We start from the raw sequence: 21,560 nt of genomic DNA, 5'->3' as shown, positions 1-21,560 counted from the left end.
TTAGACGAATAGATGCGGCACATACTTTGTTTATTTAGTAGGTAAAGTGAAGTTTAAAGCTTACGAATTTTCCACAGAGCAACATTTCCCCATACGCTTTTCATCTGCAAATAAATTAAACAAAATCAAACCATTCTTTAGGACAAACTTGAGTAATTTTGGATAGGACGGTATAATTTACGCAAAAAAAAGTTGAGTGGCCAGTTTAACGAAACTGCAATTGTAATATTTTGGATGCAAAATTAGACAAATAAAACAGTTGACAAAATTTGTAGCGAATGAAGATTTCTCCGATGTGTTAAAGTATTGTTTCGCGATATTTTTGAGATAAAGAAAAATAATTATTTCAATCTGGTTGTGGTTTTTTTTAAATTGATGTCCGAAATTTCTTTCCAGCATAAATCAAACACTTTGATTGCTTTTCATCATTCTTATAAATATGTATAATTCGTTTCGATACAATGTGTTATGACAAAAAAAGAGTAACGGCGATATTTCGCTTCTTTCTGAATATACGCATAAAGTCATCCAAAAGACTAAACTGAAAACGGTATGTACGCTGAAATGCTTGTATTGTTAGTAGGGCTCTATTTAGAATAGAAACAAAAACTGTTTGAACATGATTCGTGTAACAAAAAATGAAAACAAAATCTTCTGATGCATTATAAATAGTATGTATCGCCACTTACAAAATCTCATACAAAGTATTGAAATCACAACTAAAGGTGTAGAGCTTATAAATGTGCAATTTGGCCAGAATTTGCGCCCTGCTGCTACAGCAGCAGCATACTTTTCGGTACGGGTTTGTTTTAAATTTGTCGACTCAAGGTTGGTATTTCACTTGCAAGATGCGCAACACATAATTAGAGTGAAAAAAAAGAAGAAAAAAACCCACAAAAGTGAAATGCGTGACACACACTAATCGACAAGGGGAACACTCTCCTTAGGCGGCACTCTCGATGTTCCATACTTTTGTGTTGCAGTCTTGCCCGGTGGAAATCAGCGTCTCGTTGTCGAGCCAAACCAGCCCCGTAATTTGGGACTGCGGGTGGGCATCTGGAAAGGGACCATCGTCGTGTGTTAGAGAGATGAAAAATTTGCTTCGAGAAAAAATGTGTCCAACTCACTCTTGATAATGGTATGCTTGGCCGGGCTGTTGACATACCAAATGATGATTGTCGTGTCGAGCGATCCGCTGGCCACCAGCAGCGAGTTTGGCGAAAAGGCGACACAGTTGACACGGGCGTTGTGGAAGCCCCACTCTTGTTTGTGGGCAGGCTAACCGGAAAGATAAGCCGTTGAGAATTCAGACGTGGACTAGAGCATGCAACTTCGAGCAGACAAAGACACTCACCTTATACTCCGGAACGCTGTAGAGGATGACCTTCCGGTTGGCATCGCACGCCACCAGCAGCTTATTGTCGGGTGAATAGCGGCAGTGGGTCACCGGTCCCAGATGATCCAGTTCCACCTTGGAGCTCAGCTCGGTTCCGTTCAAGCTGTAGACGTGCACTTTACTGTCGTCCCCACCAACGGCCACTTCCTGCGTCTCCGGATTGATGCTGATGCAGCTGGACTCAAAGTCGATCGGTACGGCGGACACCTTGCGGTTGTCCTTCAAAACGGTAATGTCCTTGACGCAACCGACGACGACAATGTTGCTCTCCTTCAAAATGTCCATGCCCCGTGGTTGGCAGCTCAGTTTGGCATCCACGCCGGTGTACCGATTGCCCTCGATGGAAATCTGCTTGATCGAATCATCGATTCCGGCCGTATACACGAAATCACCGGAAGCACAAATATCGTTGATTTGATTTCCGTGGCCGACGCCACCAACGCGATCGTTAGTTCCGGAGCCAGAGTTCCAGTTAGTAACGGCTCCGTCGTGGCTTCCGGTGTAGATAGTACTGCGATCATCGCTCAACGTTAGCACAGTTATTGGCTTGTTGTGGCCCTTGACCACACGTAACGGTTTGGTGGGATTGTTCACATCGAGGTAGTTGATAAAACCGGACAGCGAAACCGACAGCAGATGCTCTCCTTGCCACAGACAGGACACCTGTTGATCGTCAATCGTCGTACCCATTGGGAACTCGCTGATCAGAGTGCGCGATTCAACGTCCCACAGCTTGCAAGTTTTGTCCCCTGAACAGGTCAACAGCTGAGTTCCGTCGGGCTTCCATGCCACCCCGTAGACACCGCCAGCATGAGCCGGCGATCCAATTTCTCCCTTCAACTCCGAAGTCGTTCCATCGTACAAAAACACCTTTCCATCAAATCCAGCTGAAGCAAACAGGTGTCCACTCGGAGAATAACGAACGGCCTGCACAAACCGGGTGTGATCCTGCTTGGTCATCTTGAACTTGAACGGCGGTCCCTCAAAGACTCCGATCGTGTTGTCCTCACTCCCAGTTATAATCCGGAACGGTCTCGCCGGTCGAAAGTCACACGAGTTGATCGGCTTCGATTGACCGGAAATTTCACCCACCGACGTCCCGGTCTCGGCCATGAACACATGCCCAAACCGTTCCCGTCCCTCGCCCACAATCACGATCCGCTGACTGTCCGGAGACCAGCTAATGTCCTTGATCGGACCCCCGATCGGTTGAAACTCATTCTTCAGGATGTGCTCCTTGTTGACCGTGTCCCAAATCCGAATCTTGCCCGATTGATCGCCGGACGCAATGTAGAACCCACTCGGTGAATACTTGGCCACATTCACCTGGCACGAGTGCTCCGTGTAAATGTCCGCAATCTCCGGATTGTCAATGTTCCGGATGATGACCGAGTGGCCGTTGGTGTACAGGATGTTTTTACCCTTCGGATCACCGCCCAACACTATCGGTTGGCCACGCTGGGTACGCGGTAGGGTTGCGTAAATAAATTCTGTTGTTTCGGATTTTTTGATTAAATAAAAGAAGAAGAAAAAACACATTTAATTCCTCTAATAGCATTGCGTTATGCAAAAGTGAAAAGTAACAATAAAATTCCCCCATAAAAAAGCCCCGTTCCAGGCCAGGGGGCACCCTGTGCGTTTCAGCAGGGTGGCCACTCAAACTAATTTCCAAATTTCTGACTTTTTACAGACTTTCTTTGATATTTTAAGGTTTGAGGAGGATCTGGAGATTTTTTTTTTTTTTTTCAAAAGGTCCAATAAACCAAATTTCTAGTTTTTGCATTTTGGGTGTTTTCGAAACCGCCTTGATTCATGGGTATTAAAAAACACCCAAAAAGCAGCATTTTATTTATGTATTCCAAATATTATCAATAACCACTCAGAATTTTTTTTGAGTCAACTTAAGCAGGTATTAGACTATAACAAACTCGCACTTTTTGACAGTTTGGCCGTTTGCCTGCATACATTTTGAGTTCCCGAGCAGACGGAAATAACTTGGGAATAACATTTTTTGATATTTCAAAATACTAAGCCAATAACATTTTATGTTATTTATAACAAGATTTGTTATTCATCGTTATAATTTTTTTTATTGGATTTTTATTGTAATAACAGACTAATAACATTTTTAGCTATTCTTCGAACAAATCTTTGTTATTATTTTTTGTTATTTTAACAACTAATCCGATCATCCCAATAACAGTAGGAGGTATTCTTCCATAACAAAAAATGTTATTCCAAAGTTTTTTTTGGCTTTCAACCAATATCAGACCAATAACAAATATTGTTATGATAACATAAACTGTTATTAAACTCTTATGCTAAAATTGATTTTTTAAGAAGATTCCATAACACTTTTTGTTATTTTAACAGTATTTGTTATTGAAATGGCATGAATTTTGTTATTACCGTCTGCCCGGGTTGTTTGCGAGTTTGGCTAACTGTCAAACAAGAAAAGGGCTTGTTCGAATATTACGTTCAATGATTTTCGGGATTTCATATTAGACCAATATTTGACCTCCAATAAAAAAAAAACTTCCGAACCAAAATTTTACATATTTCCAGCTTTCATTGAAATTACCCAAAAATCAAAGCTGGAAATAAACCGAGCAAATAAAATCTTATCTTCTATTTATACTATTTGTCACAATAAAACAGACACATATTGCCAGAACACAAATAAGAGCATTAAAAAATGCTAAACTTAAAGTATTTGAATGAAAAATTTTAGCATTGAAAAATGCTAAATGTAATATTTGGGCGGTGATTTTTTATCACCGTTGTGTCGTTTCCATGGGTAGTCAAAGAAATTGTTTATGCTTTGTTTAGTATTTTTGCAATGTGTAGCCATGTTATGGAAAGTCGATTTGTCTGATTTGTATTTTCAAAATCAATTTGGAGTGGGAACGGAACGGATTCTCCGTGGAAGTTAAGTGTGAGCGTGTTGTTTAGATGTTTTATATTTAATTTTTCATTATTTTTAGACAATATTTGAAGACACCTTTAGCCGGAACCGACGACAAAGCGGATTCGATATCACGATACAGATTGTGGGTTGTTATATCCATAAGGGGTCGTGCATAAACCACGTGGCCTTTTTTTGGAGAATTTTTGACCCCCCCTCCCCCCTCATGGTTTTTCGTGGTTTCACGCCAAACCCCCCCCCCCCCCCTATATGGCCACGTGGCTTTTTCCTCCCAGGTGAAAAATCTTAAAAAAAATAAGTATAGATTTCAAAAATGTTTATCCACAAATGATGTACCGTCAGTGGTGGTGACTTTTGGTCAAAAAACGATATTACTGTTGTTATTTTAACACAATAAAAACATTTCAAATTATATCGAAATAAATAATGTTGGGGAATGCTCCTGAATTTACCAACATTTTCCCAGAATATGGCTAGTATAATCACACCGTTCATAAATGCCAATCGTTTTAAAATTAACTCAAACTCACCCTTTAGAGGGGGTGACATTGGGTCAAATAGAAAACATTTTAATTTGTGTAGGAGCTGTAACACCATTAAAACCAATTTAATCATACATATAAAAAAACAGAAATTCACTTAAAAGTGTGAAAAAAGTATGATATCACAAAGTTTAAGGTAAATAATAACAGTATAACAATTTATTGAAATGGTACAGACAGTAAAAAATACTCTCAACAAAACAAGCAACTTAGTAAAACATATGTATTCAAAATTATGCAATTGCAGTGCAATTAATTGCATCCAGAATAAATATACTTTAAGAATTAAAGCTATTTTGATATATAAACAGCATTCATGATTTAATTTAAACGCGTTTTTAAATATTTTCTTAAAATCGAAATTAATTAAATAGAAAAGTTTTGTTTCAGGAAAAAAATATTTTCATTTTAATTTAAGGAAAATATCTAGTTATGAAAGCTCCTAGTTAATATTTATTTTTTTCCAAATATTCATAAAAATCAAAACTACAGCAACTTTTCTTTTTAATTAAGCATGATTGATTCCAATGTTTCAGTGTGTCCAAAAAAGTCGAGCTGTTTAATTTTTTTCTCCATACAAGAATCAGAGACAGGGACAATCATTCAATATTACGACGTTTTAAAGTTAGTCTTAATTTTTTTTTGAAAATATTGACTTCGAAAAGATCGGAAAATTTCACGAAAGTTTTATTTTTAAACATTGAAAATCGCACCATTAGTTGCTGAGATATCGACATAAGAAAATTATGGGTTGTTTGGGTAGTAAACATCCATTTTTCTGTTTTAAAATCTTTGCATGGCAATATCTCAGCAACAAAGCAACAAAGAATTTTCTCAGCATTTCAAAAATATTTTTTTTTCAAAATTGGGCAAACATGGGCACTAAATTTTTTAAATTAATAACTGCAACTATTTTTAAAAAAAGTTACCTAAAAATAGCTATAACTTGAAAACGGTGCACTTTATGAAAATTTCACTAATGTACTTTTAGATTGCAAATTCGATTTTACATCGAAAAATAAAATTGAAATTATGTTGCGGTCAATATTTCGATTTTTTTTTAATCAGTATTGATTCAAAAATTCATAACTCAAACAACGATTTTTTGCCCGTTCTGGAAATTTCTGAAAAGTTGGCAAAATAAAAAAAAATAAAAATAGTGTTTTTTGCAAATCATGTTTTAGTGACAAAAAGTGAAATTAAAAATCAGCAAAGTAAATTACCATTTATCATTTTTTTCAGTGTAGTCCTTATCCATACCTACAACTTTGCCGAAGACACCAAATCGACCAAAAATTTCTTCAAAAGATACAGATTTTTTAATTTTCATTGCTGCCAAATTTGTATGGAAAACTATATGGACAAACTAATGATGCAAAATGGCTTGGGCACCAAAAAAGGTTTCAGACGGATTAAAAAAATCAAAAATTAAAATTTAAGAATAAAGACCGATTTTGTATAGAATTGCTCGAAAATCGATTTCGTGTCTTTGGAAAAGTTGTAGACAACGCGCTAAAAATCATTCTTTTAGTCATGGACATCCAAATTGTTTAAGTCTTACTCTTACTTTAAATTGATTTTGCTATCGACTACGTGTTTTGATAAATTTAAAAAAGATTGAGCTAAAATTTGGAATTTATTTTACATTTTTTTTCAGTTGTTTAAATAAGCAATTATCTACGATTTAAGATTTTTGATCCAACTTTTGGTTGCTGAGATATTACTTCAAAATAAATACAAAAAAAATATTGAATAAGTTAATTTTTCAATCTTTTCAATATCTTTGAAATTATTAATACTGGGACGCCCAACGCATGTCCAATATACACGGATGCCAAAGCCTCCCTAAAACGTTGGAACGGTAACTTCAACTCACAGGTTTTCGGGCTTGTCTCCGCGGATTTTCGGGCGATTTTTTTTACTAGAGCAAACAAAAGTTGGAACGACGTTTTTGATCGCATAAATTACAGATTTGATCAAATCGAGTTCTGCAAAGTTTAAGGATCATCTAGACATCCTTATAATTCACTCAAAAAAAAATGTCCCGGTTGGTTGAGTTATGCCCGAGAACCAGCGAGTTGAAAATACCGTTCCATCTTTTTTAAGGAGTTTTATTTATGTTGATCTTTAACGGCATTGTATTGAAATTTATTTCACAAATTGATATCGGCATTTAAAAATTAAGTGACTCTTTAAAACTTAAATTATTTTAATGTGTCTATATATTTGAGTGGTTTTATCTCAAATATGAAGTTGAGGGTATAGTATATTTTCTCAGCTTAAAGAAAAACTAATATTTTCAGGAAAGGGCACCTTTGGCCCCTATTTTTTTAATCTTTAAATTAATTGAGAAACAAAAACAATGTTTGCTTGAAGCTCGTTTTTTTTTCTCTAAAAATCTAAAATGTTTGCCCATGTTTCTCTTTGGCTCAAGAGATGGTCCCTATTAACATAAAAAAAAACTAAAAAAAATACCTACAACTTTGACGATGGATAGTAAACGTGTATTTTATGAAATGTTATGTAATATAACAATCCGAATTGTGTAACCCATGAAATAAGGAATATATTTTAGACCAAAATATTCATCAAATTTTTTGGTGAATCTTAAAGTATGTATCGTTCGTTTTTTCGTTACTGGTTATTTTTTAATGTTAGACGTTTCACTTGCAAATGAGGTAGTGAAACTGAAATTTTGCGCGATAATCCTGAAATTGGGGTTTTTAGTTTCTTTGTACTTAAAAAAATATTGCATGAGAGAGGAGATACAAGATATCTTGAGTTTGTTTTAAGTGCCAAAAGGAAATCTTTCGATTAAGATTCTTCAATCACTTATAGGACCAGCTACGGTAATTAGCTAAGATCTGAGATTTTGAAAAAAAAATTTCGCAGAGAATCATTTTTAGACACTTCATTTATAATACATATTTAGTTTTTTGCCTTGTTACGAAAATCTTATAAAATTGTCAGCAATATTTATTTTTTAAGTTGTTCCAAAATAGAACTATCGAAGACTACATCTACTTTCAATGCAAATTTGCAAGCACATTTTTAGCTACTTGATACCATCAACAAAAAAAATGAAATTGTGTTTGCATTTTGGTACGCATTTTTTAGGGTATATTAACTTTGGATACTGTCACTTTATTTTTTAACAGCTTTTAAACTTTTGCAAAACGTAGTTACATGAGTATTAAAAAGTGTACATTCAATAACAGGCTCAAAGTATTGATATGAATCTGCCGAAATATATAATTCAATATTGAATTGGAAAATATTATGACATTGAAATATAAGTAATAATTTTAAACACAATAATTGTATGGTTTTGAAGTGTAACAAAAAATGTATGCATAAAAGTAAATTCAAAGCGCGTATTTTTTTGTTTTTTTTTTAAGAAAAGATTTTTTTTTAAAGGCCACGTGGTCAGCCGTCGACCCCCCCCCCCTCCCCCCCATGGCTTTTCATGGTTTTTTTCGGTCGGATTTCGGACCCCCTCCCCCCCCCTAAGGAGACCACGTGGTTTATGCACGACCCCTAGGGACTTCAAGGGCCATGTTTTGGGAAAGGATAGCTGACAACTCTCTACGAAATCGGCCGATTTCGACCATTTTTATTTTTTGTATTTTTTGATTTGACTCAAACTTTGTGGGGGCCTTCCCTATGACCAAATAAGCTTTTTTGCGTCATTGGTTCACCCATACAAGTCTCCATACAATTTTGGCAGCTGTCCATACAAAAATGGTATGTAAACATTCAAACAGCTGTAACTTTTGAGTGAATTTTCTGATCAATTTGGTGTCTTCGGCAAAGTTGTAGGTATTGTTGAGGACTTTTGAGAAAAAAAATAGGTACACGAAAAAAAAAATTGCAGATTTTTTTATCAATTTTTTTTCACTAAAACTCAATTTCCCAAAATACGTATTTTCTTATTTTCGAGATTTTTTGATATGTTTTAGGGGACAAAAATCCGCATTTTTTGAGCCATAGAGAAACATGGTCAAAAAATCTGCCGCCGAGTTATGAATTTTTGAAAAAATAGTGATTTTTGGAAAAAATCGAAGTTTCATGCAAAAACAAGTTTGACATTATTTTTTAATGCAAAATTGAATTTGCAATCGAAAAGTACTTTACAGATTTTTTGATAAAGGGCTCCGTTTTCAAGATATAGCCACCGAAAGTTTGATTTTAGCGAAATATTTGCAGTTTTTCAATTTTTAAAAATAGTGACCATGAGTGACCATTTCTAAAAATATTTTTTTTAATAGTTCAGAAAATTTGCTATAAAATTGTCTAAGAGACATTGAAGATTGGATTTCGGGTTGCTGAGATAGAGCCGCTTTATGAAAAAGAAACACGAAAATTGAAGTTTTCTTAATATCACCAAAAAAACACACCATTTTCCAGTGTTGGTATTTATCGCGCTCTCGCGAGAAAAATTTCTCTCTCTCGAGTTCTCGCCGCGAGTCTCGAGCTGCCGAGAGAAACTCACCGATTTCCCGTGCTCTCCTCCGTTCGCGAACGGGCTTTCTCGCGAGCCAGAATTGCCCGTTCGCGAGAAGTTGAACGTGTCAGAAACGAAAAAAAAAACAACACAACGATTGAAGTTACACCTCTATACCATCGCCTGGTTCGTATTCAGAAGCCAAATAAACAAATTGCTAGCTTTGGACGAACGGCTAGCACGAGGGGCTCGCGAGCGCTCGCGGCGAGAGCGAGAACGCGAACGAAAATGCGAGCGCGAGCGAGAAGAGAAAAGTAATACAAGTTCTCTTCCTCGCTCGCGAGTGAGAAATGCTTTCCTTCTTCTCGCTCGAATTCCAACACTGCCATTTTCTGATGACGATATCTCAGCAACTAATGGTCCGATTTTCAATGTTAATACATGAAACATTCGTGAAATTTTCCGATCTTTTCGAAAAAAATATTTTGAAAATTTTTAAATCAAGACTAGCATTTTAAATGGGCGTAATATTCAATGTTTGGCCCTTTTAAAATGTTAGTCTTGATTTAAAAAATTTCAAAATATTTTTTTCGAAAAGATCGAAAAATTTCACGAATGTTTCATGTATTAACATTGAAAATCGGACCATTAATTGCTGAGATATCGTCATTAGAAAATGGTGGGCTGTTTGGGTGAGACTTAGAAAACTTCAATTTTCGTGTTTCTTTTTCTTTAAACCGCTGTATCTCAGCAACCAGAGGTCCAATCTTCAATGTCTCTTAGACAATTTTATAGCAAATTTTCCGAACTATTCAAAAAAAAATATTTCGGAAATGGTCACTCATGGTCACTATTTTTAAAAATTGAAAAACTGCAAATATTTCGCTAAAATCAAACTTTCGGTGGCTATATCTTGAAAACGGAGCCCTTTATCAAAAAATCTGTAAAGTACTTTTCGATTGCAAATTCAATTTTGCATTAAAAAATAATGTCAAATTTGTTTTTGCATGAAACTTCGATTTTTTCCAAAAATCAAATTTTTTTCAAAAAATCATAACTCGGCGGCAGATTTTTTGACCATGTTTCTCTATAGCTCAAAAGTTGCGGAATTTTGTCCCCTAAAACATATCAAAAAATCTCGAAAATAAAAAAATACGTATTTTGGGAAATTGAGTTTTAGTGAAAAAAAAAGTTGATAAAAAAATCTGCAAATTTTGTTTTCCGTGTGCCTATTTTTTTCTCAAAAGTCCTCAACAATACCTACAACTTTGCCGAAGACACCAAATTGATCAGAAAATTCACTCAAAAGTTACAGCTGTTTGAATGTTTACATACCATTTTTGTATGGACAGCTGCCAAAATTGTATGGAGACTTGTATGGGTGAACCAATGACACAAAATAGCATATTTGGTCATAGGGAAGGTCCCCACAAAGTTTGAGCCAAATCAAAAAATACAAATAAAATCCATTTCCGGTTTTGGTAGAGAATTGCTCAGCTGGGAAATGTGTGACCCTGTTTGGCAAGATTTAGCAACAAAAAGTGTCCGCCACGTGGTTTATGGATGGTCCCTAAAAGAACGCAAAATTTGGGATTTTTGACCCCCTCCCCACCCACTTCGTAACAAATCGTTACAGATGAGCGATATTTGCAATTTTTTATGAATGCTTATATAAAAATTTTGCGTTACGTAACATAATGTTTCATCACAAGTCATAATTCCTTAATCTAATTCCGACTTGAGTGGTCACCCTGCTCGTTGGGCGACTCTCCCCGTTCCCCCCAGTGCCCTTTTTGTATTTTTATCAGATAAGCTTCGCTGCACATCATCGCGATTGACTCACACACACACACTTTCCGCACACCCAAATTCCTTCCTTCTCATTCTCCGTTCCCTATCAATGCAGCGATCGGATGAAAAAAATGTTCAATTTTTATCATTTTATAGAACATGAATGATAAAAAGATTGTAAGAAATTTGTTGATTTTTCTATTTGGAGGTCAATGTTGGTATGATCAATATTAGAGTGGAATTTCGTCACAAGAGAGCTTCCAAAATTTAAAATGTTCAAGGTATTTTTCCAAAATTTTGTTCAACCAAGCAAGGGCTGCCAACCCCCTCCTATGTTCCTCCACCCACTCCACCCTTGCAACGTTTACCCAAAACAGGGAGTCTCTCCAATCCAAGCATGCCGGTCGCTCGCACCGAGAGTGGGGTTTATTTTTAAACTTCTCCTGGTGGACACTTCCGCCTACTACCACCGACATTTACTACACAAATTGATGCAATCTGCTGCGCCGAAAAAAATAAGTGCAATCTCAGCAACTGGGGACGTGGAGTTCATTGCCACACAGATAAATGAAGAGACCTTCTAGAGGCGATGGCTTGCTGAGGTTAGTCATCAGAAGAAGGGAACAAAAAAAAACCTGTCTGACTGATGAATCATTGCGAAGAAAGTCAACCTATTTGTTTGAAATTTTCCATTTCCTCCGGCTAGCCGGCTTTAGTAGTTCCTCCCTCAACCTCAAAGGGGCGGCGACGGCAAACGCAAGTTGGGTGTTGGTTTACGGATTCTCCCCCATTTTCAGTTCCACTGCGCGTATCGCAAGACTCTCTTCGATAAAAGAAAATTCCACAATCCCAGCAGACTGCCAAATTTGGTCATATTTTTGTACTCACTGTTCGAGTAGGCCATGACTCGCTGCTCGTCTGACTATCCAAAGTGGGGCTGAGAAGGCTGATCCGGAACGTCGCTGCTGCTGCTACTGCACACTCTTTTCACCGTAATTAAGTTACGCGCGACCCCGAAAGAAACGAAAACCTAGCGGACGCACCGAATTAACCGTTTCGACTAGATGGAGGGAGGGAGGTGCTTCAAGAATCGCCACCGCCGCCGTCAGCAAACACTACGCGTAAGAAACAAAAAGCTGTCGACGACCAAACCCGCGACCCGGCACTTGCTTGAGTAATCGCGAACACTGGACTTTGGGGGAGCGAGGAAGGTTGCCAGCAGAGTTGATTGGTGTTGGGAAACAAATTAAAAAAGTCACAAAATTTAGTAAAAAGTGTGGCAAAATGTTAAATTTCAATCAGAGAGAGATTTGATTTTGTATTGATGAATTGCCATATTGCAAATTATTACTTTTGATCGATTATTCACCACAAATTCGGAAAAAAAGCAAAAGAATTTATTTTTCCACGAAATGATAAATTAATGTAAACTAGCACCACTGTAAAATTTGCTGAGAGAGTGACGAGAGAAAATCGGCTGATTTGACAGTAAAATTCAAACATCACTTTCGAAAAGGGAACATGCCACCAGATGAAAATCGAGCAAACGGCTCACATCTCCATTCAAACTGTCAAAAGGTGAAAAAAAAAAAAAGTTTGGAGTGAAATCAAAACAACAAGCATTCGTTCGGTGGCGGTTCTCCCGCGGCAACAAGAAAAAATCGCAAAATGCAGAAGCAAGTGGCCACCCTCCAGACCAGGAAGCCGCTGTTCGGTCAGCTGGTGATCGGTCCTCCGGGCTCGGGCAAAACCAGCTACTGCAGTCGAATGAAGACGTTTCTCGGCAAGCTGGAACGCGAAGTGACCGTAGTTAATCTGGATCCGGCCAACGATAACATGGAGTACGAAAGTGCCATCGATATTATGCAGCTCGTAACGGTGCAGGACGTGATGGAGCAGTTCGGGCTGGGGCCAAACGGAGCGTTGATTTACTGCATGGAGTTCCTGGAGGCCAATTTCGGATGGCTGCTGGAACAGCTGAAGGCGAGCAGTTGTAAGTACTTTATCTTTGATTGCCCGGGGCAGGTTGAGCTGTACACGCACCACAATGCTATGCGGAATATATTCGAGAAGCTGGACCAGTTGGGTTACCGCCTGTGTACGGTTCACCTCGTAGAATCGCATCACTGCTCGGAACCGCACAAGTTCATCTCGACACTGCTGTTGTCCCTGCACACGATGCTACAGATGGGTCTGCCCCACGTAAATGTCCTCAGCAAGGCCGACCTGTTGAAGGAGTATGAATCCAAGCTGGCCTTCAACGTCGAGTATTACACCGAGGTTCTGGATCTAAACTATCTGCTCGAGTGCATTGAACACTCGTCAATCGGGGGAATAAACAGGACCAAGTACAAAAAGCTGGACGCGGCCATCGTGTCCATGGTGGAGGACTACGGTCTTGTGTCGTTCCATTTGCTAGACTCAAACAAGGACGAGAGTCTGCTGCGCCTTAAGAATGCCGTAGACAAAGCTAACGGGTACGTGTACGGAGCCGGAGAAGAACAAAACGTGAACACGCTGCTGGCATGCGCCGTAGGCGCAGAAACGCAGACCGAACGGATGGAACGCGACGTAGATCCATATCGGAGTTAGGGCTTTCGGAATTAAATTCTTAATTTGCAAAAAAAAACTTCTCCCAACTGTGAAAGAAAGTCCCTGACATTTTATTACCTTTTGCCACTCTCACACCGCCAGCGGATTCTTCACCTGGCCCATAAACAGAATCACGTCGAACCGCTTGTCCACGATCAAGAAAGCGAACGGTCGGTTCGCGAAGAACCGTGGCGGCGTGGCCTTGTTGGCGAAGATCGCGGCCGTCGACGCCGAAGCCGTCGTTCCCTCTTCGTTCACGACGATCCTGGCCTTCTGCACGATATCGCCAAGGAAGATACCGTTGGCCATCCGGTCAAACTGAGCCGTCTCCTTGCTCATGGCCGCTTTGACTCCCATCTAAAATTTTCGAGATTAATACAAGGTCATTTAAAACTCTTCACCAATTGATCATACATCAAACAGTGGCGCCTTCAGCTTGTAGTCCGCAGTGATTTCAAACCTCGGCAGGTACACCTCCACTTCATCGTCTTCGTACTCTTCGGCGGCCGTTCGCAGCTCCTGGTAGATTGTCTGCATGCTGAAGTTCGCCAACCGGCCGATCACGTCCTTCAGGGGCACTCCTTTTCGTGGCAAAATTACCATCTAGGAATTTTCGAAATTACCAAAATTATTCAAATTTCAACTCACAACTCGTTGCGTTACGATGGTCAATAGATCTGCGGTCTAGCGTTACAATCGTTTTATTCAGATCGTTGATTTGGATTAACCTTTCAATCGACAATGTCACACAAAACAACATGCACAAATTCATAAAAATGAAAATTGAAAAAATCTTTAGAAAATTCTATTTTTACATTTTAAAGATTAAATTTCTAAAACTATGATAATTCCACAATTTAAAAATATGAAACTCTAAACTTTAAAATTTCTTTAACTTAAAATCTCAAAAAGAATTATTATAAAAATAGCTTTTTTTACCAACATTACCGAAATGACGAAAATGACGAAAATTACGAAAATTACCAAAATAACGAAAATGACGAAAATTACGAAAATGGCGAAAATTAAGAAAATGACGAAATGATCGAAATGACCAAAAATAACGAAATGACCAAAATTACCGAAATGGTCAAAATGACCTTAATGAAGAAAATGACGAAAAAGACGAAAATGACAAAAAAGACGAAATTTACGAATATGGCGAAAATTACAAAAATTACCGAAATTACGAAAATGACGAAAATTACGAACTGACGAAAATGACGAAAATTTAAAAAAATGACGAAAATGACGACAGTGACGAAAATGACGAAAATGACGAAATGGCCAAAATTACCGAAATGGCCAAAATTACCGAAATGACTAAAATTACCGAAATGACCAAAATGACCTAAATGACGAAAATGACCGAAATGAATCTATGACATTTCCCCGAAACCCACATTCCCGAAGAGACATTTCCCCGAATGCCACATCTCCGAAAAGACACTTTCCCGAAATGTCATTTACCCGAAAATCATTTCCCCGAACAATCCATTTCCCCGAACGGCCACATCCCCGAATGGCGACTTCCCCTAAAAACCATTTTCCCGAATGGCCACTTCCCCTAATTTTCCACATCCCTGAAAATCATTTTCCCGAATGACCATATCCCCGAACGGCCATTTCCCCGAACGCCACTTCCCCGAACCCGGTCAGGCGGGTATGGCCGTTGCCCAGAACCGCGCGCGCGGTTCTGGGCAACGGCCATACCCGCCTGACCGGGTTCGGGGAAGTAGCGATCAATAAAGTATCATGTCCACGTTTGAACGTTCAAAAATTCCGAGCTTCACTTGAATTTTGAATATTCAAATTGATGTAAGTGCGACAACTGGCCAAAGGGATTTCAGGTCAGAACGTGTTTGACACACGTTCAGGCCCGACTACCGCAAAAATTTGTAATTATTACTCGGGACCTTGGCAACCAAAATCAACCAAACTTCGGGACAATGCACAGAATGGTCAACCAAACAAAACGTGTTTGGCTCTATTTTTCGTTTATTCAAGGCCAGACATTAAAACGCGTTTTTTCGGAACGTCAAAAAGCGACAAACGACAAGATAACACAACAACGTCAATTTGATACATTGATCATTTCGCAAAAATGCATTTAGTTTAAAATCAAATTACAGTCCAGACTCGATTATCCGAAGGCCTTGTCAAAAGTTCACTTCGGATAATTGAATAATAAACATTTTTTTAGTCGTCTTTTTTGTTTTGCTGTCGAGCTTAAGTATAGCCCCTAAACTACTTTAAAGTGATTTAGTTATTTTAAATCTAAAATGGCGGTGATGAAATATTAAAAAAATGCATTTTGTAATACAATAATCAACTATTTAGATTTGATTAAAAAGGGTTGGTTGCAGAACTTGAATTGGACGTAATAAAAATTAAAAAAAAAATGTTCAAAGCCTTCATCCAGCCAAAATTGATAAAGACGAATCAGTTCAGTTAAACAAAATCTAGAACAAACTGAATCCTGCGCATCGAGTCGTCGCATAAAGCTATCGTTGCTGTTCAATCCTTACCACGTAGATACCGTTTTGGAAAATTGTCCTTTGCTGAAAATTGCCGCTACAAAAAATAAACTTTTTTTATGGAACGTGGATAATCTCAATACCCCGCACTCTTGAAGTGTCCGCGTGGTTTTTTTTTTATCTTAAAACACGTAGGAGAATTTAATATTAAGGTCATACTTTTATTTAAAAAAAAATCCCTAAATAACAATTTAGTTTATATCTAGGTTATCATTCAGGAAAATTGATTTTTCGGAGAAGTAAACATTCGGGTTTATGTAAATTAGGGAAAACGACAGTTCGGTAAAATGGCCATTCAGGTAAATGACATTCGGGGATATGGAATTTTCGGGAAAATGATTTTCGGGGATGTGGAATTTTCGGGAAAATGATTTTCGGGGAAGTGGCACTTTCGGGGAAATGTTTTTGGGGGATGTGGAATTTTCGGGGAAATGATTTTCGGGGATATGGGATTCGGGAAAGTGGGATTCGGGGATAAGGGATAAAACCGACCGAAATTACGAAAATGACGAAAATCACGAAAATGGCGAAAATTACGAAAATGCCGGAAATGACAAAATGTCCGAAATGACCGAAATCACGAAAAAGACCAAAATGACCGAAATTACGAAAATGACAAAAATGACGAAAATGACCGAAATGACGAAAATTACGACAATGACGAAAATGACAAAATGACCGAAATGACCAAAATTACCGAAATTACCGAAATGACCAAAATGACTGCAATGACGAAAATGACGAAATGACCGAAATGACGAAAATTACGAAGATGACGAAAATGACCGAAATTACGAAAATGACGAAAATGACGAAATGACGAAAATGACGAAAATTACGAATGACGAAAATTACGAAACTGACGAAAATTACGAAAATGACGAAAATGACAAAAATGACAAAAATTACAAAAATTACAAAAAATAGGAAAATTACGAAAATTACGAAATTTACGAAAATTACGAAAATGACCGAAATGACCAAAATTATCGAAATGACCAAAATGATCGAATGACCGAAATGATGAAAATGACCGAAATGACCGAAGTGACGAAAATGGCGAAATGACCGAAATGACGAAAATGACCAAAATTACGAAAATGACGAAAATGACAAAAATGACGAAAATGGCCGAAATGCCGAAAATGACGAAAATTACGAAAATGACTAAAATTACGAAAATGACCTAAATGACGAAAATGGCGAAAATTACGAAATGATCAAAATGGCGAAAAAGACGAAAATGACCGAAATGAAGAAAATGACCGAAATGATGAAAATTACGAAATGATCGAAATAACCCAAATGACCCAAATGACTGAAATTATCCAAATGACCGAAATGACCAAAATGACGAAAACGACCGAAATGACGAAAATGAAGCAAATGACAAAAATGACGAAAATGACGAAAATGACCGAAATGACGAAAATGACCGAAATGACGAAAATGATGAAAATTACAAAAATGACGAAAATGACGAAATTTCTAAAATTCCAGGATTCTTCATTTTCCAGATTTCATAGTACTTTCTTTAATTTAAAAATCCCTAAATTCTAAAAATTCCAATTGTAAAAAAACAACACTTACATTCTAAAATTCTATAGAATTCAAAACATTCAATAATCTGAAAATTTCAATTTTTTCCTAATTCCCAATCCTAATTTCAAAATATGATATTCTAAAACAAAAAAAGTAATGAATTCCGTATTCCATAGATCTAGGGTTTTTTTCTTAAAATTTATTTTCCCTAAAAGAGCACGCAGCTAGCAAAATCTAAACGTAGAAACATGTACCCTCCCTGTAAAGGCTTATGAATTGATCTCAGTTGAAAGGTTCTCCAAATCTCTGAATTGCAAATGTAACATCCTGGAGCAGAACTGTTAAATTCTTATAAACACTAATTGAAATTGAAAAAAAAATTGAATTCCGTATTCCGTGATTCTAAAATTTCAAAGAGTGCTTAAACTGTAAGATCCTTAAATTCTTAAATTTGAAAATAGGAAAATTAACGTTCTAAATTCTTGAATTCACATTTCTTGTCTCATTCTTTAGGTCCAATAATTCTAAAATTCTCTGTATCTACAACATAGATTTTAAAAAAAATCTTGATTCCAAAATTCTAAAATAAAATGTAAAACTGTTTAATTTATGATTTTCATTTAAAATTTTTTGAAATTTTACGTTTTGTTTTAAAATAATTGTTGAGATCAGTCAAATATTTAAACCAACGAACTAAATATTACAATCAAAAATGAAACAATCACCCGCACTCACCATGCTCAGGTGACGATCGCTCCCGTACGGCAGCTCGACGATTTGCGCCTCAAGCTCGCGGAACGCGGCGAACGGGAAGACGGCCTTGCTGTACATCATCGGAACCGGTCCCACCGTGACGTCGTTCTCGTTCAGGAACGGCGTATCGACCGTCTGCGACCGGTTGAACGGAAGCGTCCAGTCTCCCTTGAAGAACAGCACCGACAGGATGAGCATTTTGGCATCTTTGAGATCGCTCGGGTGGATCGCCTTTTCGATCTGACCCTTGGTGGCGTTCGAGACGATCCCGTTGATGGTTTCGTAGCTGTTTTTGCGCGCCTGCGGTGAGCTGTTAAAGTCCAGCGATCGCAGCAGATCCTGGCCGTAGAACTGCACGATGCTATCGTCGAAGGCCTGTTGTCTTTGCTGTGTAATGTCGGTGAATATGAGCTGCAGTGAGGAGATTTCCACTTCACTCGTGTTGACACTGGAATGGGAACATGAATCTTAGGTGAAAGATGTTCAAAATTGAAGATCAACTCTCCTACTTGATCGTATCGATGAGGTTCTTGAAGTTGTATTTGATGTCATTTTGGTTGTCCACATTCAGCACGTCGAGCAGTTCGCGGAGCGTTTTCCCATCTGCTCCCTCGGTCAGCAATGCTAGCAGAGTCCAAACGGAGAGCGGTGAAATGATGATGTTGGTGGTCGTTACGCTCGGATCCGAGTCGACAAATTCGCTAATTTTCTGAAATGATCATCAAAAACTGGGTAAAACCATTACGACCATCCGGATAATCACCGAGTTACCTTGAAAAAGTTGAGTGCAAACTTTTGCGAGCCCTCGTACAGCTTCTGGCTCACCGTGGATTGTTGACTCATAACAGCACAAATCAACCCCAAAACGATCGTCCACCTAAGTAATCCACCATCTGCAAGTGTTATCAAACAGAAGGTGATCGCGGCTTATCACAGCTATTCAGAAAAGCTCGCGCTTAGCATAAATAAATGGTACGCAGAAACCGGTTTCGCGATCGATAAGTGCCTTCTTCCCTCTCCCCAAGTTTACGTCATCGATGATCGCCGTCGAAAATACAGCCAAGGTCACGATCGCTGGACGTCTCCCCAAAATTCCGTGAATAAAAGGACCTACCTTTTCGGGCCATGGTGCAGCGTTCGCGATCGGTCGCGATCGTTTCTCCTTAATCCCGGTTGATCACGCACCAGATCGAACAACTATAATAACTAGGCCCGACAGCAGCTATTAGCAAGTTCCGCACACGCACACACGATGATCGCGATCGCGACGAGATTGATCTGGAGAGTGTCGGGCTGGACGCGAATGTCCAGCGCAAGGGTGAGATCGCGACTAAACTGGCGTCATCCAGCTCTCGCGCGAGCGGTGAAGATCAGCTGCGTAGCGAGAGAGAGGGAGGTTTAGATGCGATCTTGTGCGTTCTCTCGCGCTCTCTTGGTTTGGAAGATCTCGATGATCTCGAGTTTTCATTGATGCCGTTAGTAAATATGGTATGTAATCGAACGAATTCTTCATCGTGATTAAATGGTCGATTGTTTGAGTAGATCGAAAATCTTAATATTATGCCCATTTTATCTAGATCTTTAATCTAAATATTGATATCGTCGATCCTTATATTTAGTACTTCGATCGCTGATCTAAATACACGATTTTTTTTGTAACAAGACTTGGAACATTTCAGATGAAATATTAATATTCAAAAAAAACTGAATTATTAAACAAACCTTTTTAAAAAAAAGGAAAAAAATATTCGTAGCAAACAAAAGTAAAAAAAAAACAATTTTCAAACCATGAATATAAAAAAGTCTAATTTCTGTGTTTATGTGACCCTTCAAAAATTTAAAAAGGAACTCTCAGAACCGTACATAGTTTTGCTAAGAAGACTAAGATTTTTTTCAAAATGAATTATAACCATTTTTTCTTTATATTTTTGAAACCGGCCTGATTGTAAAATTCAAAACAAAACAGGACAAAATATTCAAACTTTGAGCAAAATGTGTAACAAATTGCATATTTCCGATCTTTCTTCAATACAAAAATAAAAAAATGAAGAAGCTTCCAAGAAGTCCATTATAAAAAAAAACTTACACGACTACAGCAAGGCTTGGGAACAATCGACATTATCTGTGACAGTTGACTGAGCACGTCTTTTATTTTCGCTGTGTCTGTTTGCGTTTGATACGCTGCATTCGCTTCCACACATCCGAACAAACGAGCGCAACGCAATGTCACCCACACAGTCATTTGACTCCCAACAACTCCTTCATTCGCGCAGTGCTCGTTCGTTTGAATTCTACCGAAACTCCGATCACTTGTCCCATGACTGCATTCAACTGATTGCTGTCACCTTACGAGAAAGAGAGAAGAAAGAAAGCTATAGAGCAGGTGTCGTCGTGTCGCCCGGCTGTTAGTGTTGTGCTCGACATGCTTTCGTGTCAACTGACGGTCGCATCAAAATGAAGATCAGTAAACTTTTTTTTTCAATTAGGAATATAAATAGAAATTTAAAAACAAATTAATGCCATATTAACAATACGCAAAAAATATACGGGTTTTATTAAATTTTTAATATTTTTTCATTCAAGCAATTCAATTTTTTTAAATATATTTCCTCTTCAAAATATCGCCAAAAAGTCAGAAGGCAAAGAAACATGGCAAAAATTGAAATTCTCATTGAAAAATGTTTGCAACAAGTTCCTTCGTGCACTTCCTAGCTTTTTATTATTTTCATTTTTTGCTCTGTTTAAATTTTTTGAAGTTTAATCTTAAACATTTCAAAGTAATTAAGCTAAATGCATGATTGCGGATGTGCGTTTGTTAAATAATATTAAAACGTGTTAAATTTTATAAACAATAGTTTTTTTAAGTTTGATTTTTTTACCTAAAACATTAAAATTTTAGATTTTTTTAAGTTTAAAAATTAAAAAAAAATTCTTGTAATTATATGTTTTGAAATCAAGCATTAAATTACAAATATTGTATTTTTTGTAACTTCTCAACGAAACTAAATTCCAATAAATGTAAATTTGAAACGTAAAA

The 21,560-nt window shown here is 37.7% G+C and overlaps 3 protein-coding genes across 3 annotated transcripts; 1 reads left to right on the top strand and 2 right to left on the bottom strand.

Annotated features, from left to right (window-relative positions):
* Nucleotides 1-419: 419 nt before the first annotated feature.
* Nucleotides 420-12,294, bottom strand: LOC120423192 (actin-interacting protein 1). The gene is made up of 4 exons (XM_039586891.2): nt 11,988-12,294; nt 1,355-2,886; nt 1,128-1,278; nt 420-1,056 (listed from the first exon to the last, which is right to left on the bottom strand). Exons 1-4 carry the CDS (start codon nt 12,001-12,003, stop codon nt 944-946), a joined length of 1,812 nt encoding a protein of 603 aa, XP_039442825.1. The 5' UTR covers nt 12,004-12,294; the 3' UTR covers nt 420-943.
* A 397-nt stretch (nt 12,295-12,691) lies between these two features.
* LOC120423228 (GPN-loop GTPase 2) lies at nt 12,692-13,738 on the top strand. The gene has a single exon (XM_039586936.2). It carries the CDS (start codon nt 12,768-12,770, stop codon nt 13,689-13,691), a length of 924 nt encoding a protein of 307 aa, XP_039442870.1. The 5' UTR covers nt 12,692-12,767; the 3' UTR covers nt 13,692-13,738.
* On the bottom strand, nt 13,737-19,866 carry LOC120423226 (serine protease inhibitor 77Ba-like). Its single transcript, XM_039586934.2, has 6 exons — nt 19,638-19,866; nt 19,295-19,416; nt 19,033-19,232; nt 18,506-18,971; nt 14,106-14,294; nt 13,737-14,048 (listed from the first exon to the last, which is right to left on the bottom strand). The coding sequence occupies exons 1-6, from the start codon at nt 19,648-19,650 to the stop codon at nt 13,782-13,784; spliced, it is 1,257 nt and encodes a 418-aa protein (XP_039442868.1). The 5' UTR covers nt 19,651-19,866; the 3' UTR covers nt 13,737-13,781.
* Between the last annotated feature and the right edge of the window lie 1,694 nt (nt 19,867-21,560).

Source organism: Culex pipiens, chromosome 3, assembly GCF_016801865.2.
Source record: "Culex pipiens pallens isolate TS chromosome 3, TS_CPP_V2, whole genome shotgun sequence".
Lineage (NCBI taxonomy): Eukaryota > Metazoa > Arthropoda > Insecta > Diptera > Culicidae > Culex > Culex pipiens.
The sequence above is the reverse complement of the archived record's forward strand: the minus strand, read 5'-3'. Positions and strand labels throughout refer to the sequence as shown.